The 17,260-nt window shown below is 37.8% G+C and overlaps 1 protein-coding gene across 1 annotated transcript; it reads left to right on the top strand.

Moving 5' to 3' along the window:
- Positions 1 to 743: 743 nt before the first annotated feature.
- Positions 744 to 13,158, top strand: FUNDC1 (FUN14 domain containing 1). Its single transcript, XM_082681264.1, has 5 exons — positions 744 to 898; positions 1,646 to 1,802; positions 5,149 to 5,224; positions 9,803 to 9,931; positions 11,657 to 13,158. The coding sequence occupies exons 1-5, from the start codon at positions 871 to 873 to the stop codon at positions 11,732 to 11,734; spliced, it is 468 nt and encodes a 155-aa protein (XP_082537390.1). The 5' UTR covers positions 744 to 870; the 3' UTR covers positions 11,735 to 13,158.
- Positions 13,159 to 17,260: the final 4,102 nt, after the last annotated feature.

Here is a 17,260-nt window from a genome sequence, read left to right as displayed (position 1 = left end):
CTCCATATTCTCGGAATAGGAATACTGATAGGGCTGTTTTAATTGTACAGCGAATGCGGGTGCAATGCAAGTTCAAAACAAGTTTGGGGGCTGGTTTACGTGAACCTGAGTTAGCTGCTTGGCAATCAACACGGTTTTTCATTCAACAGAATCTCGTGAGGCTTCTGGGTGAAGAACTTGCCCTTGTTCCTGTCAGATTTAAATAATAAAAATGATGCTTAAAAATTATGTCCTCTTGAATAACTCGTGTCAGGTCAGTTCTTAGGCCTCCCTCTTCCTCCTCAGGTTCCTGGCAGGAAACGCGTGGAGAAGGAGAGGATGAAAACGTTCCAGTTCCCAGCTGCAGCGCGTTAGAAAAATTTTCCATCCGTTAGTTGAGCCCTTGACTGCTTGAAAAGTGTGGTTTGAAACAGGGTTTCTCTTATCTCTTTTTAAAAGCCTCTTTCTGGTATAGTGTTACAAATAGCAAGCGGGTTTCCGATTTAACCAAGTGACGCCTCCTCCCCTCCAGCCCTGAGGCTCTTTAAAACAAAATAACCAAAATTCAGGTTCTGTAAATTCTAGAGGGGGAGGGGTGGGAAACCAGGCTTGTGGAGGGCAACGGACTACAATTCCCACAAACCCTCGCAGGCTGGTATCCAGCCTGTCTCTCCCCTCTCTCCCTCCCCACGGCCCTGTGCCCTGCGCTTGCGCGGAAAGCCCTCCGCTTAGAGGAGGGGGCGGGGACAGAACTACGCGCCTGGAGGAAAAGGAGGAGGAGGAGGAAAAAAAGAGACCATAGACTTCCACCTGGGCCTAGAGCGGTTCTTAAAGTAGCGGGGAGAGGCGGGCGGGTTGGGACCACCTTCAATACAGGCCGCCGGCGGTATCATGGCGACCCGGAACGCCCCTCCCCAAGGTGAGCGGCCGGGGCCCGAAGTAGTATCTTAGAGACGGCTCACAGCTCTCGACCTTGGCTCGGGGGTGCGTCTTCCTTCCCCTGTCCCAGGGTTCCTGGGGGCTCTGTTTGCTTGAGGCAACCCTTTGAGCACCCACTTCGGACTAGACTCGCTCTCCCCTCTAGGACCCTCGCCCTCAACACAGCCCCACCTCCTGCCTTACCTTCACCTCCGACCGTTCCTGTCCATCTTCTAACGTTTTTTGGTTGTTTTTTTTTTTAAGTCTTGGTTTTGAAATCATTTCTTCTTGTCGGGCCTCTAACCGGTTCCGTCAGTGGAGGACCCCCCCCCCTCCTTCTTTCTCCCACTGATGAAAACGGACCCTGCACTGACCCTGAACCTGAGATTTGGGGGTGACCTTTCATGCTGTGAAACTTTGAACTGACCCGCTGAGATTGGGGGGAGACCCTGCTGTGAAACTCTGACCTGTCCCTACTGAGATTTGGGGTGCGGGGGTGACCCCTCTGCTGCGTAAGTGACGTTGCCCCGGCACCCAGGCCGGTCTCTGGGCCTTTGAGAAGGAGATGCGTGGCCCTTTACTGTCAAGGCCCTAGTCTCAGGGATTGGGTTTAAGAAACTTTGTTTCCATCTGGGCGTTTTTAGCTGTATGCCAAATGTAACAATGAGTTGTAACAGATGAAAATGTACAGGGCATTTTTAACTTTCGGTTGACTGTAAATTTGTTGCTTTCATTTTTTGCTTTGAAGAATATGAAAGTGATGATGATTCTTACGAAGTGTTGGATTTAACTGAGTATGCAAGAAGACACCACTGGTGGAATCGAGTGTTTGGCCACAGTTCCGGACCTATGGTAGAAAAATACTCAGTAGCCACCCAGATTGTAATGGGTGGAGTGAGTGGCTGGTGAGAAAAACGTCTTTTTTTGTTAAATTTCATTGGGAGCCTGACTACTGCCCTTTTGTATCTGGGCCAATTACATGCTCAGTCAGTGGCTTTACACTGTTAATCTCAGAAGAGCTGTACCTTGAGGCTTTTCTCTGTGGTATGATTAGTGTAATCAACACTCAGAGACTGTTGGGTTTTGGTGATCATCCTCCGCCACCCTCCACTGTCCCCTCCTCACCCTTCCTTTGATTCTTTGTATATTTTCGCCCATTTCAGATTTCGCAGATCTAGTGAATCTGATTCAGTGACAGTGGGTAAGGAGGGAAAAATATAGAAGACTTAATTATATGTAAATAATTTTTACTTGTTCACTGCTAACAACCGGAAAACCCTGTGAGAATTCCCGCAGTAAAACTGGTCTCCATTATCGGCCCTGTGGAGAGCAGTGTAAAATTCTCAGTAAAAAGTACTGATTATGTTACGGATGATTCTAATTTGGATTATGATAATACTTTGAAGAAGAGTTGTAGATTGGGTCTTGGTTGGAATTAAAGGACTGATTGCTTACTCAGTAATAATACTGTGGAGTACATTAAGGGGGAGAGGTTAATAAGCATTAACCTAACCAGTTAACATTTCAGATCACATGATTATATAATTGCTACTGTAGATACAATTCTGTTATTCTTAGACTAAAAGATTAGCCAAATAACAAGGGTCAGAAACAAGTTTGACTCTTTATTTTGAAAATGTTCATGACCTAGAGAATTTCTGAAGTTAGTGTACGTGCTTAACTTGTGAGTAATCATTGATTTCTTAGATTCTAAGTTAAATTCATCTTACATTAATTTAAATATTTACATATTTAAACTGAGTATAAAATGATTTTTTTGATTTGTGTTTTACTTGCACCTTGGAACAATGGTGCACTCTTTTATGCCTTTTTTTAATAAATGCCATTTTATGGTAGAAACACTCACTGTGAAGATTCTGTGACAAAGAGGTGCAGTATTTATTCATGATGTGTACTTATTAGTGCGGCTTATGAAAAAAGCCTGCAGTTAGAGAGATGCCTGGTCAGAGCCCTGGTTATTCAGATGATTTTTCACAGGCCAGTGGTACCTTGATGCCCACAATTCAGGGCCTGGCCTTCCGCTTAAATAAGCTCACAATTTGGTGCCATGGGTGATGGGTTAATGTGAGTCAAGGCCTAAAGCCCCACCTTAAAAGAGACTAAAAAATAATTGAGCAATAGAATTAAATTGCTGTGTGTTTTCTCCTTGTAGGCTAAGCTTGGTGAGAAGCCCAATGATTGGCAAGAGTTTGCTTGGAAAGCCTAGAGACAGAAGAGGGGAAGTTAGTAGACTCATTTTAGTGGCTCATGCCGTCAAGCAAAGGATAGACATGCTTGTGGAGCACATTCCCCAGGATGTTGTTAAGACCTGGCTGCTGCTTGCCTCCTCTGTTCCCTTTTCTGAGTCTTTGTTGCTGTCTCCCCTACTGAGGGACACATATGTTTGAACTGTAGCCAGGTGTCAGTCCAGGAGCTGTGTAATAGGACCCTAATATTATACAGGTGATTTGTTGCAATGACTTTAGATTCAGTGTAATAAATTTTTGGAATTTTCTTAGGGTATGAAACTGATGTACTGTTGTGGCATACATTAAGGAGGAATGGTTAATAGATGTTAACTTAACGAGTTAATAATTCAGACCAATTCAGGACATGAATGGGAAACTGAGGAGATTATGTTTAGCTGTAGGTAGCTATAGGTTCTTGATCATAATAAGAAATTAAAACTGATAGCAGGATGGGTGGCTGCTAGGCGAGATGGGAGGTGTGAAGATTAGCTAGAGTGTCCTTAGTGTGGTCTGGAAGCAGGGTAGTGATGCCCTTGAGGATGGAAAGAAGACAAAAGACAATCAAATGATGTTTTGGCGATACTCGAGTATATACAATTGGCCGTCAGTTGGACCCCAAAGGCAATGAAGAAGGCAGCCTGAGATGAGCATGAGATAACAGGCCTAGAGAATGGTGCAGTCACTTACAAATTGGGCCTTAGCAACAGCTGGTTTGGTTGGAAAGATGTTTGCTTTGGGACATTTTGAATATGTGGTTCTGGATGGCAAGAGAAGCTCATCATTTAATTGGAAATGTAAATTTTCCATTTATGAAGGTGTATGTGTATTAGTTTCCTAAGGCTGTTGTAACAAAGTACCACAACTAGGTAGCTTAAAATGAGAGAAACTTATTCTCTCACAGGTCTGGAGGCTAGAAATTTGAAAGGTGTCAACAGGGTTGGTTCCTTCCTGGAGGCTCAGGGAGAATTTGTTCCATGCTTCTCTCCTGTCTTCTGGTGGTTGCCAGCAATCCCCGGCATTCCTTGACTTGTAGACATATCACTCCAATTCTGCCTCTGTCGTCACATGGCTGTCTTCCCTCAGTGTATCTCTATGACACATTGGATTTGGGGCCCACCCAACTCCAGTATAGCCTCATCTGAACTAACTATATCTACAATGACCTTATTCCAAATAAGGTCACATTCTGAGGTTCTGGGAAGGACATGGATTTCGGGGGTGACACTCTTCAACCCAGTACAGAAGGCTGGAGTTGGGAATCTGAGATTCTTTTGCATACTGGGTCTGGAATACTTAAGGGAATAATGAGCTCACTGAAGGAGAGAATCAAAAAAGAAGTATGGGTTGACATCCTTACAGGATAGATGAGACAAAACAGGTTTAATATAGAGATAGGAATAGATAAGGAAGCCATGAGAAATATGGGCTGAAGTATAGTCGTGAAGGTGGAACTCCAGCTGGACCTTAAAGGGTAGGAAAGTTTTAGATAGGCAGAGCTAGGTAGAAACCCCTAGAAACAGGGAGGTTAATAGCTTGAGCAACAGTGGTGACATATTTGGAAACTGGGTTGGAGCAGAAGGTTTGGGTAGAGTGAGAGTCGGCCAGGTGTGTGGAACATCTTGAGTGTATTAAAAAAAAAACAAAACAAAACTGAGCACTTTTATTATGAGGAATTTCAACTTAATACAAGTATAGAAGGAAGAGTATAATGAACCCCTGAGTACTCAACATTCAGTTTCAGTAGCCAGTCTTTTTCCTGTAAATTCCCCTCTTCTTCTCTCCATCCCTTATTTTGAAGCACATCTCAGACAATTTAGTTATGCACTTTTGACTAGTCTATATAACTGACGGGAAACATTGTGGGTTTCTGAGCGGGTAAGGGGCATGATCAAAAGAACTGGGAAGACATTAAGATTTTATTAGGAAAGCAGTGAAAAGAAGAAGGGAGAGAGTCTAGTACATCATTGATTGATCTCATCCTTTGTCATTTCTTCCATTAAAGGTGTGCGGGATTTTTATTCCAGAAAGTTGGAAAACTTGCAGCAACTGCAGTAGGTGGTGGCTTTCTTCTCCTTCAGGTATGTCAGAGCTTTTGGTCCTTGCCTCTGCTTACATATGTAGCCCTTAGGAACTGAGAAAGTCAAGTTTAGCCATTTCACTCCTGTCCATTTTAATAGAAGATGGAATTTCTCTTTTAGACATCAGTTTATGGAAAAACTTAAATGAGTTTTGAAAGCTGGCATCTGTCATGAAAAGCATCAATTTAAATACTTCTGAGGTTTTTTAAGCATAGTTTGATCCCAGCTATTAAAAACACAACTGTTAAAATTTGAGGTATCTCATTTTTTGTTATTTACCTAAATTTTCCTTGAAGCATCTCCCTGGAAAAATAAACATTTCATCAATAGCATAACCTGTTCATGCTGACCATTTAAAACATATATTTAAAATTCACACACACTCTCAAGAACCTGCTGTATAAAAAAATAAAATATAATTCAAAAATTCAAAAAAAATTCACACACACTCTCATACACAATATATAAAATTCAAGAAGTCTCTTTCCTGTTTCCTAGCCAGTTTTCCTTCCTAGGGGAAAATGCTGTTAGCAATTTCTAACATGTTTTTTAAAACTAGGGAACCATAGTAATATAGAAAGTGGAAAATTGGGTTTAAAAAATCATTCATAATCCTATTTCTGAGGCAAGTGGATTTGAAGTTTTAGTCTTGTTCATGTTCCTCTAAGTATAAGGTTCAAAAATGCTTTGCTGAAAAAAAAAAAAAAAAAAAAAATGCTTTGCTGTTAGAGGATGTTTATCAGGATATTATCTGGCATTCATGTCTGTTTGGCATATATTTTCCCCAAAATATCATTCCCTGAAGATCAAATATAGTAAATCCTAAAATTAAAAATTTCTGGGAATGAATGTTAGCAACAATTTTAAAGATACAGAAATCTGTCAGATTTTAAAAATGATTGATGGTCATAGCAACCAAAATCTGAGTTCAGCACCTAAGCCATTGATCATGTAATAACCAGTGTCATTGCCTGAAGTACAAAGGGACTGGATTCATATGTGTTAAGCACAGATTTTAAGTTGTTTACTAAGCAGTTTAAATATATACATATATATATGTATTTTTTTTTCTGTTGGTGGTATTATTAGGGGTAATTGCTTATGACTTGTGGTAAGAGGTAAAAAGGAATATGGTTCATATCTAAATTTAGTCCTTTGGATGAATATGCCAGTATTTGTACAAAGGAGAATTTTATTTAAGCTGATTTTTGACTTGGGTTTATATAGAACCAAGAATTAAGATATTTATATAGTTATCAAGAATCAAGATAGTGAATTCTATAGCTATTTTGAAAACTCAGTTGTCATTTCTGTTTAGTGGAAAAGGGTACTGGACCAAAACAGAGTTCCCTAAAATGTTAACAGATAGAGAGAATTATACATTTCAGTGTACTCTGCATGTCAGTTTTTCAGAAGTCCATTTCAGTCCACTTGATATGTACCCTTCAAACCCACGTTTTGCTGTTGCCACCTTCTACTTCGTGTCTAGTCCACATATTGTTTGAAGTCACTGATTAGAAGAGCATGAGACCTGTCAGCATCAAACCAATTTTTCCCACAAATATGACTTACCTTGAAAACTCAGTAGAAGGAAACAAAGAAGAAAAAAGAAACAAATGGCATTTAGGCTAATTACCTATTATTTAGTCTCGCTTCCATATTTTTATTAACGATAAATATTAGTTTGCTGACAACTTAAAGCTTTTCTAGTAACTCAGGTGTTTTCCAGTAGATATTTGCCACACTGCCATCTTAAAACAGACAGTGGTATATAAATCTTTTAAATTTATTTATTTATTTTTTTGAGTTGTACATGTCCATAATTCAGAGGGTCAAGTACATGTATAATGCTTATTACAGATTAGGGTAGTTCTTTGCCTCCCTCGCTACCTCCCCATTTTTCCCTCCCTTGAGGTAACCAGTTTGAACTACTAGCTGATTCTTAAGGTATTTATTTCCTTTTTCCTAAACAAGTGAATTGGACATTTATCTTTCAGTTTGAGGTATTAACTGTTGGCTTCCCGTTATGGAATATGGGAATTTAGCTATGACGTATTGAACTTCTCTGTGTGCCCCACCCCCCCAACCCCCACATCATCTGAGTATTGTTATTTCATAATTGTATTAGATCATTACCTGGAGTTCACTGAGCTCTGGAATCTGTAAAGTAATGTCTTTAACCATGTTCAGGAAGGTTTTGGCCATTATTTCTTTAAATATTTTCTCCTATTCTTTCTCCTTCTGAACATGACTCTGATTGATGAATGTTGGGCTCTTTGATAATGTTCTGAGGTTTTGTTCATCTAGTTTTTCAGTCTTTTTTCAGATTGTGTAATTTCTAGTGATCTAGCTTCAGGTTCACTGACTCTCTGTCATCTACCTTCTGCCGTTAAGGCTATCCAGTGAATTTATTTCAGATACTGTATTTTCCAATTCTAGAATTTTCATTTGGTTCTTTTTATATTTTCTATATCTCTGATGAGATTTCTTATCTTTTCACTGATTACAAGTGTAGTTTCCTTTACCTCATTGAGCATAGTTACAGTACTGCTTTAAAGTCCTGTAAATTTCAATATCTGGGTCATCTCAGAGTTGGCATCTGTTGATTTTCTTTTGCGACTAGGCCACATTTTCTTGTTTTATCATATCAAATAACTTTGTATTTTATCCCTGGGCATTAGGAATGTTACATCGTGGAGAATCTGGATTCTGTTTTATTCCTCCGAAGTTTGTTAATGTTTTGATTTTAGTAGGCAGTTAACTTGGTTAGACTCAAATTGCAAACTCCATTTCACCTGTGGTGGATAGTGGCTCAAATCTCAGTTTATTATTTTTTATTTTTATTTATTTTTTTTTTTGCGATACGCGGGCCTCTCACTGTTGTGGCCTCTCCCGCTGCGGAGCACAGGCTCCGGGCGCGCAGGCTCAGCGGCCACGGCTCACGGGCCCAGCCGCTCCGCGGCATCTGGGATCTTCCCAGACCGGGGCACGAACCCGTGTCCCCTGCATCGGCAGGCGGACTCTCAACCACTGCGCCACCAGGGAAGCCCTCAGTTTATTTATTTTTTAAGCCTTAGCCAGAGTGCTTCATTATGCCCCATGAATGTGTGGTTCAGAACTTGGGTAGAGTTTACACATAGAATTTGGGGCTCCCCTTCTCTAGCTGTGTCCTTTCTGGCAGCTGTTATTGTCCTGGGCTCTGCCCTCTGGTTCTTCAGGCCAGAAAGGTGGCATGTTTTCTATTGAACTTTTAGCCACCCTGCAACTGCATCTTATCCTCAGGATAAAGCCAAAAAAATGGGCAACTTACCTTACATTGGTCTCTTCCTACAAGTTTCACCTCCTCTTCAAAATCTGCTTCCTTTTGTTAATTCTGGAGCCCTTGTGTTTTAACCAGGGTTTATAGTCGCTGTCTATGGGAGGGACCTTAAGGTTCATCATCCCCTCCATGTCTGTGACCCAAATTGCCATGTCAGGTATTGCCAGGAAAAGCTTTCACTTGCCATTTGGTTTCATTACCACTCTGTTTTGCTGAGGCTAGAGTTAGAAGTGATAGAAGGTGAGTAAATATAGGGATAAATGCAGATAAATAGATTCTTCTATGGAGTCATTCACAGTGAAAATGGAACCTAAGATTCCCAGCCTATTTATATAAAATCAGATATTTTTATTTTTTGAAGTATTTTATGTGTGGTTCATACTTAAAGTGATGTATTAAAAGATTACAAAGAAAGCATAAGCTTGGTAGAAGTGATTTATAATGGTATACAAGGCTCAATTGTTTACTACTCATGTGATTCTTTATATGTTGATTGTATTATTCGGAGGGACTACCTTTACTGACTTAACACACACACTGTTGTTCCTGCTCAGATTTTGCAGTGTCTCAGTAGCACCATATGAGACTTTTTCTTAGGGGTAGTAGGCATTTAGCTGTAGTTTTATTAAAAGGATTTATGGCATGAAGGTTGTTTAGAGCATATTTTCTTTTATATTTCACTTTCAAAAGCAATTACCAGAAAGTATTCTTAATTTGACTAAAGAGTCAGAGTTAGTGAAGAGCCTTTATCAAGCTACTTTAGTGACCTAGTAGCTGATTGGCTACTGATCTCTTATAATTAAACATCTCTTTAATTAAAGGTACTTTTTTATTAGCTATATAATTTCAATAGTCTCTGTGCCTTTTTAGCTAATTCTCAAATTCCAAAAATTATGATAGGATTATAGAATAGTTATAATACAATTTTTGGAAGCTTTTCCCATTAAGTACTATACTTCTCTTAACATAGTGTTCATCACATCTAAGTAATTATTTATGCTTGAGTCTGTTTTCCCTAATGGACCATAAGCTCTCTGAGGGTGGGGACCTATGTCTCCCTTGTTCTTGGCCACAGCTTGGAGACCTAGAACAGTGCTTGGCACAGAATAGGCACTCACTGTCTGTTAATGAATAAATTAGTGGATAAATTGTGATTTCTTACCCATAAGCTTCATACATTTCTTGAAATCTAAATGTTCATATATCGTATTAGCAACCTAGTTGGTTTAGAATTAACCATTTTTATCACATTTTTGCAGATTGCCAGTCACAGTGGCTATGTGCAGGTCGACTGGAAGAGAGTTGAAAAAGATGTAAACAAAGCAAAAAGACAGATTAAGAAACGAGCAAATAAGGCAGCACCTGAAATCAACAATATAATAGAAGAAGTAAGACAATGTACATTTTTTGGCTCCTTTTTTTTTTTTAATGAATCTCAGTAGAAAATGTGACTAGGGATTATCTTCTTTAAAAAAAAAATGGTGTTTCTGGTCATATCTAGAGTGTTAAGTAAAATTTGGGATCAAGCCACCATTTAAATCACTCATTTTTTTTACTTGTTAACCAAAACTACCTTTTTCTTTTTTTTGAAGTAGAATAGTTTGAAAATGTATATATTTATTTTATTAATATATATATTAGTTTTATTCATGTTTTTATGTGAATTTTGCCTGTTTTCTTCTTATATTCTGTTTAGAATTGAATTGCATGCTCCTTTGCCTTTATTTTAATTCTGTCCTTTTACTTCCCCCAACTTTTATTTTGAAAAATTTCAGATCGGTTGAAAAGTTGAAAGACAAAAACAGTGAATACCCAAATACCCTTCACCTATTCATCAAATTGTTCATGTTTCACCACATTCGCTGGTGCGTGTGTGTGTGTGTGTGTGTGTGTGTGTGTGAGTGAGAAATTTACCCTTTTTTTTTGTTTTTCCCTGAACTGTTTAAGACATCAGGTCTTTTTATTCTTAAATACTTCAGCACATATGTCCCAAGAGTACAGATGTTCTCCTATACTATTACCATTACCCTTATTAATCCCCCCAAACTTAACATGATACAATAATATTTCCTAATATAGAGTTCATATTACAATTTTTCCACAAAATATCTTTTACATCGTTTCCCCCCGATTAAGAATTACATATTGCATTTGGTTGTCATGTCTCTGAAGTCTGCTTTAATCTTAGATGGTCCCCTCATCTGTTTTTTTGTTTTTGTTTTTCTGTCTTTCATGACACATTTTTGAAACATCTAGGCAGAGTATCGTACAGTCTGGCTTTGTCTGATTGCTTCTTCATGATTTTATTTGGGTTAAACATTTTATCAAGGTGTTATTTTTTTGATCCTGTGCATTTTTTCCTACTGACTAAGTGAACTGACTGTTAATAAGTATCATTGTGCATATGCTGTGGGAATTTATTAAATCATCTACGTTAAAAACTTGCTGAATGGACCATTTATGCCAGCCCTATAGGGAGATTTCTTTTTACCTGTGAGAATTTTGCTGTCCATATGCCTGTTATCTCAGAAGCAGGAAGTTTACTGGGCCTGGCTGGGGGCTCTAGGCTCCTTCAGTTTGTAACGGACAGCCCTGGCATCTTGCCTGGTTGTTGGCACCTACAATAGTAGGTACACAAGAATTTTTGCTGAATATTTACTGAATTGAGGAAAACATCTGAAAACGATACTTAGCTCTGGATTTAATAATTAAGAGTATTTTTAAGAATTTATATCTTTTCTTTTTCTTATTGTGGTAAAATATACATAACATAAAATTTACCATTTTAACTATTTTTAAATGCACAGTTCACTGGCATTAAGTACATTCACACTTTCGTGTAACCATTACCACTATCCATTTCCAGAACTTTTTCATCATCCCAAATAGAAACTCTAACCATTAAGCAGTAATTCCCACAATCAGCCCCTCTCCCCAGCCCTTGGTAACCTCTGTTCTACTTTCTGTCTTGATGAATTTGACTATTCATATAAGTGGAAATTATAACAACATTGTCCTTTTTTTGTCTGTCTTATTTCACTTACTGTAATGTTTTCAAGATTCATCCATGTTGTAGCACAAATCAGAGTATTTTTCTTTAAACTTTGTTTCAGGCAACAGAATTTGTCAAACAGAACATTGTGATATCCAGTGGATTTGTGGGAGGCTTTTTGCTAGGCCTTGCATCTTAAGGATATGAATGTTCTATCACAGTGGAGTCACCTCTGAGAAGAGAAATGGTGGTGACAAGATGGTCTCAGCATTACCCATTGACAGATTCTCCAGGATGACAAGAAACAACTAGCTGGACAGTACCAAACTCACTGCTTAGCATTTTGCCATCTGAAATTTGGCAGACTGGTATCTGCTATAAAACAATCTATATGGTCTGTGTATAATAGTATTCCTGAGCAAATCATGGCTTTCAAGTTTTTTAAAAACTTGCATTTGTTTAAAATTTGCCTATAAAACACCACCGTTGGATGTAGATATGGAGAGAGAAAAAAATTTGTTGGCTATATTCCCCAGTGAAGTATCATCGTCATTTTATTTAAATAAGATGTTCTCCATTGTGCTTTTTAGTATAGTGCCAATAATTTAAAAATTTGTATTATAGCTTCAACAGTAGGGCTGACTTTTTTTTAAGGATATGTTTGCAATAAACTGAAGAACTGTAATGCCCTTTTATGGAAGGATTTACAAATAATAGAATTCTTAAAGTTATTAAACAAATTTAATACCAATTTTTAGGTTGTTTTTTCCTGCAATTCTTACTTTGCTTACTATGTAATAACTGTAGTAAATGCTCTTCTAGGGAAATACTACATGTCTAAAGCTCTTCTTTTTTTTGATGTCTGTAGTTGTAAAAATATCTTCTTGCATATAAGCTTCTAATTTTTTTATTCATTTGTTTATCTTGGCAGCCTGGGTAGAATTAATTATTTTGAGGGTACATATACTTGGGTCACTGATTCGTTTTATTAACTTTGAGTGAAGCTTGTTTTTCATTTTAAAAAATCCTAATTATTATTTAGACCCTTTCTTTACAAAGAGGTAAAAATCACCTTAAAATACTTAGTAGTATAGTATGAATTTATTGTCTGAAGAACAGTGATTTTCTATATAATCATGAAATTGCAGTTTAAAGAGAATCATCTCTTTGATCTAGTCTTGAGATGTAAATGCTGAGGCTTTCAGCTTTTTAGGTAGCATTTTATGTTGGTCCCAACACTAGGCCAGTTGACTTGTTTCTCAGGGCAAATATCACACTCCCTCAGAGGGTCCTTGGCCTAGAAAAGCTTTTTGTATTGTTTGTTTTGTCCAGAGTTCTACGTTGGAATTGGGAAAAACAGCAGAACAACGTGTGTTGGAATCTTCAGATTGGAAAGACTTTGCAGATACTCAAGACTATCTCCTTTTGATAGGAAGTCTCTATAGTATTTTTTGTGTATTGTAAACATAAGGCATTTCATGCTTTTGAGATTGTTATAGTCTGTGTGCTTTCATTTTTGCAAGACTCCTTAAAATTGAATGTGGGATTGATCTTCATTTTCTTCCTTTACTCTCAGCGCCTCAGATAAAATGCTAAATAAAACTCAGACTTTCTTAATATGAAGTGATGTTGCTTATAAATACTTAATTTTTCTTCTTTGAGCCTTTCTCTCTTTCTGCCTTGCCTAGCTTTTCATGACTGTGGAATTAAAAGGGAAAAATATTCTACGTTAGGTAGAACCTGGGCCACGCTTCTGTGTGCCATGTCTGCATGATACCTTTCATCTGATGCAGTGTGGCAGGCTACTGTGGGAAGTTCTAGGAGCTGGCTCAGTTTGTTCATTTTCGAAATATTTATAGTGTCTGTTCTGTGTGTGATATATTGGGAAAGTGGGGGGCACAAAAATGTCTGCCCTCAAATAAAGACTAAATATTCCTATATGAAAAGTTACATACTACTATAGGAGAACTTGGCGTATGATTTAGTGGCAAATGAGTTGTAGAGGTAACTACTTTCAGAGTCCAAACATGAATGAAAAGTGAAAAAGAGCACTTCATTTTTTACCTATACATTTCCAAGTATTTGTTGATTTGTTTGAAAATATTTGTATACCGGTGTAAAATATTATCAGCTCTCTCCATACTCTCTCCTCTCTGTTAGTGCCCCTTGTTCTGCCTCGTGTCCGTGCCGTTTCCCCACGAGGCTGTACGCTACTTGAGGCAGTCGTGTGCGGTGTTAATTAATCTATAACTTGTGACACAGCCTGTGTAATGCTTTGCTCACCATAGGTATTCAGCTGACGTTGTGAATGAGTATGTGAAAAGCATATTTTACTGTGCTAGAGTTGGTGTCAACCTGTAGGAAATCTTCTCAGTATGGCAGCCCCGAGAATCAGAAGCTCCATTAGAAATGACTTGGTGGGGCTTGGCCTGAATGAAAAGCCTATAGCCTGCCTTTGTCTAAAATGGGGATTTTTATGTTTGAGGGCATAAAGGTTGTTTGCAAGATTTATTAAAACTTGAGTATGTGGAATATAGATATTTTGTGGCTTAGAAAATTTGTAAGGACATTTTGACTGATTTTTATTTTTTATTCTTAGAACCCTCCCCAATCTCCCTCACAAAAAAGATGATTTTTAACATTTTCTTATTTCAAATGCAATATGAATGAAATATGTTTATTATAGAAAATACATCAGCGTAAAGAATATATAGAATGTCGATAATGTGATGTACCTAGAGATAATGATTGTCCATATTTTGATACATAGCCTTTGGAATTTTTTCTGCATATATATGAATACATATTATGTGTATTTTGTATAAAAATTGTCAGTTTATGTACTGTTTTATAAATAGCTATATTCACTTATAAATATCTTTTTATAATAGGTACATTTATGATGACAGAAAGATACAAGTGCCCACCCTCATCCCCTTTTATGAGACAACCATTATGAAAAGTTCTTTATACATATATTTTAATATATTTATACTTATATTATTTTTATTGTCCAAGTTTGGATAGTATTGATATACACTGAATGTGCACTCTGAAAGGTAAGGAATTTTGTGCACATCCACTGTTTCTCCCTTTTTTTTTGATTGCTAATATATTTTTAGTTTTTCTAGTAGATATCTTTACTACTTTAAATATTATGCTTTTTCTGTCCTTAGTTACCAGCTTTAGATAATATCTGCTAACTCCCTGTTATTAAAGATGAGGAAAATAAGTGTACTTCTTCCCTGTTACCCTGTGGCCTCCTGATTTTTGTTAAATTATTATTACTTTTTATGGCATATTCAAATGATAGAATTCTATACAATTATTAAGAGGAATGTAGAGCTATATAAATTAATCTAGAAAGGTCCACATATTAGTGATAAAATCAGGTTACAAAAAGTATGACCCCACTTTTAAAAAAATATGCAGGTGAGCATGAGTGTACACAGATACTCATAGAGGCTGTCTCTGAGAGGTTGGTATATAGGATTTTCATGTTGCATTTTCAACATTTTTGTGTCATCTGAAGTCTTTACAATAAGTACATGTTACTTTATAGGAAGCAAACATTGTTTTTTTAGAACCAGGAATAGGAATTAAAATTAATAGGTTATTGCTATTTTAGGGGGCTATTTCTGCTTTATTCAGTGAATTTATTTTTTAAGTGGTTTTTGTCAAAATAATACATATAGTCCAAGAAGTCAAATGGTATTTGACTATAAATAAGGCTTGTAAGAAAAGGAGCACTTCTCTGTCCTACCATTCCTCAATTTAGTGGCTTTTTCCCCACAGAAGTTTCAACTATATTAGTTGTTTCTCTTGGTATTTACTGCAACCATATTTCTTGGACTTCCTATTATGATAAATAACTTGGCTTGTACTTCCTATTATGATAGATGTGGATTTAGCTCTATAACGCCTTCCTTTTCATATCTTTGTAGTAACAATTTATTAAATTCTATGTAGTTTTATATGTTACTGTGACAAATATCGTTTACTGTTGAATAAGAACACAACTTCCTGTAGGTCCATCTATGTGGGTTCAGCTGGAATCTAGCCTTAGCCTGATCCTGCAAGTAGCTCTGGAGCATGAAGGGCACTGGGGCCGGCAGAATAATCCCACCCCTGCCCCCGCACTGCCACAAAGATATTCATGTCCTAATCCCCCAAACCTGTGAATACCTTAGGTTACATGGCAAAAGAGAATGAAGGTTGCAGATGGAGTTAAAGTTGCTCATCAACTGATCTCAAAGAGGTTATTCTGGAGTATCTTGGTGGGCCCAATGTGATCACAAGAGTCCTTAAAAGAGAAGGAAGGCAGAAGAGAGACAAAGATGTGAATATGGAAGAAGAATGATCAGGCCGACGCTGTTGTGGCTTTGAAGACTGAGGAAGGGGGCCATGAGCCAAGGAAAGCTGGTGGCCTCTTGAAAGCTGGAAAAGGCAAGAAAACAGAGTACCCTATTGCTTCCAGAAAGGAGCACAGCCCTGCCGACACCTTGATTTTAGCTCAGTGAGACCCGTGTTACACTTCTTACCTTCACATCTGTAAGATAATAAATTTGTGTTGTTCTAAGCCACTATGTTTGTGATCATTTGTTACAGCAGCAATAGAAATCTAATACTGGCACCACTGAGTTGTGTCCCCTTGTGGCAAGAGAGCTAGCTTTTTGTATTCCCATATCAATCAGGCAGGCACTGGCTGCAGTCTGCCCTTAGGGATTGGGGTGGGTAACCTCCAGGCTAGGGAGGGACTGTCCTGCTGAGAGCAACTGTCAAGAGAATGGTGTGATTGTTAGCCGTCAGCAGTTAATATACAGCTGGGTAGTAGGCATATTGGCCCAGTAAAAGGGATCTGGGTGGGACACCAACAGTCTCCACTACAGTGGGTAAATCTAAGCCAACATTGCTTGTGTAAAACAATAGTTAAGTGTCTTCTGGAGCTGGGGGGCGGGGGGGTGTTGGAAGGGCAATGAAACAAATGTAGAACTGAAATATTTGGATTCTTAATGTAAAGTCCTTGTATTCTTCCAAAACATATTGATTAACCTCACACTTTGAGTATGCATGCATGTTAAAATTTTAAGAGCAATCCCTAAATGAATTACTATTAGTTGAGGACAAATACATTTCAAACATACAAATAAGCAATCTAAATGAAGCCAGGAAAGGAAGAAGAAAGAAGCATAGAGAAAGAGTAAATAGGAAGCATAAAAGATGGTAAAAATAAATCCAAATATATCAATAATCACACTTCAAAAGGAAAAATGAACAGAATTCACAATGTGATTCTATAGAAACATCATCCTATGTAGACCTAAGTAGTGGGATTAGAGCCACAGAAAGGAAATATTTATAAAACATCACGGTTCAGTGGAGAATTCTCCAAGCTTCAAGATGTAATAAAGCCTCTTTTAACTTTCCTTCTAATCCTCTCGCCCTCACCCCCAATCTGGAACAAACTCAGTTTCTTTTACGTCATGTGCTCTTTCTCGGATTACTTATATTTTTGGTTGAACTATTTTCTTGAGTAACTCTTATAAGTGTGGGAGGTAAACTTTCCGAGTTCTCGTATGCTTAAAATATCTTTTGTTCTCATACAATTCAAGATTGACAATAGTTTTCCTTTAGAATTTCGAAGACATTGCTCCTTTGTATTCTACTGTCTGATGTTGCATGATGTCAGTCTGATTTTGAACTTTCTGGGTAACCTTTTCTTTTG

Source organism: Grampus griseus (assembly GCF_964374135.1).
Source record: "Grampus griseus genome assembly, chromosome: X".
In the NCBI taxonomy this organism is placed as follows: domain Eukaryota; kingdom Metazoa; phylum Chordata; class Mammalia; order Artiodactyla; family Delphinidae; genus Grampus; species Grampus griseus.
This window is presented reverse-complemented; position numbering and strand designations above follow the sequence as displayed.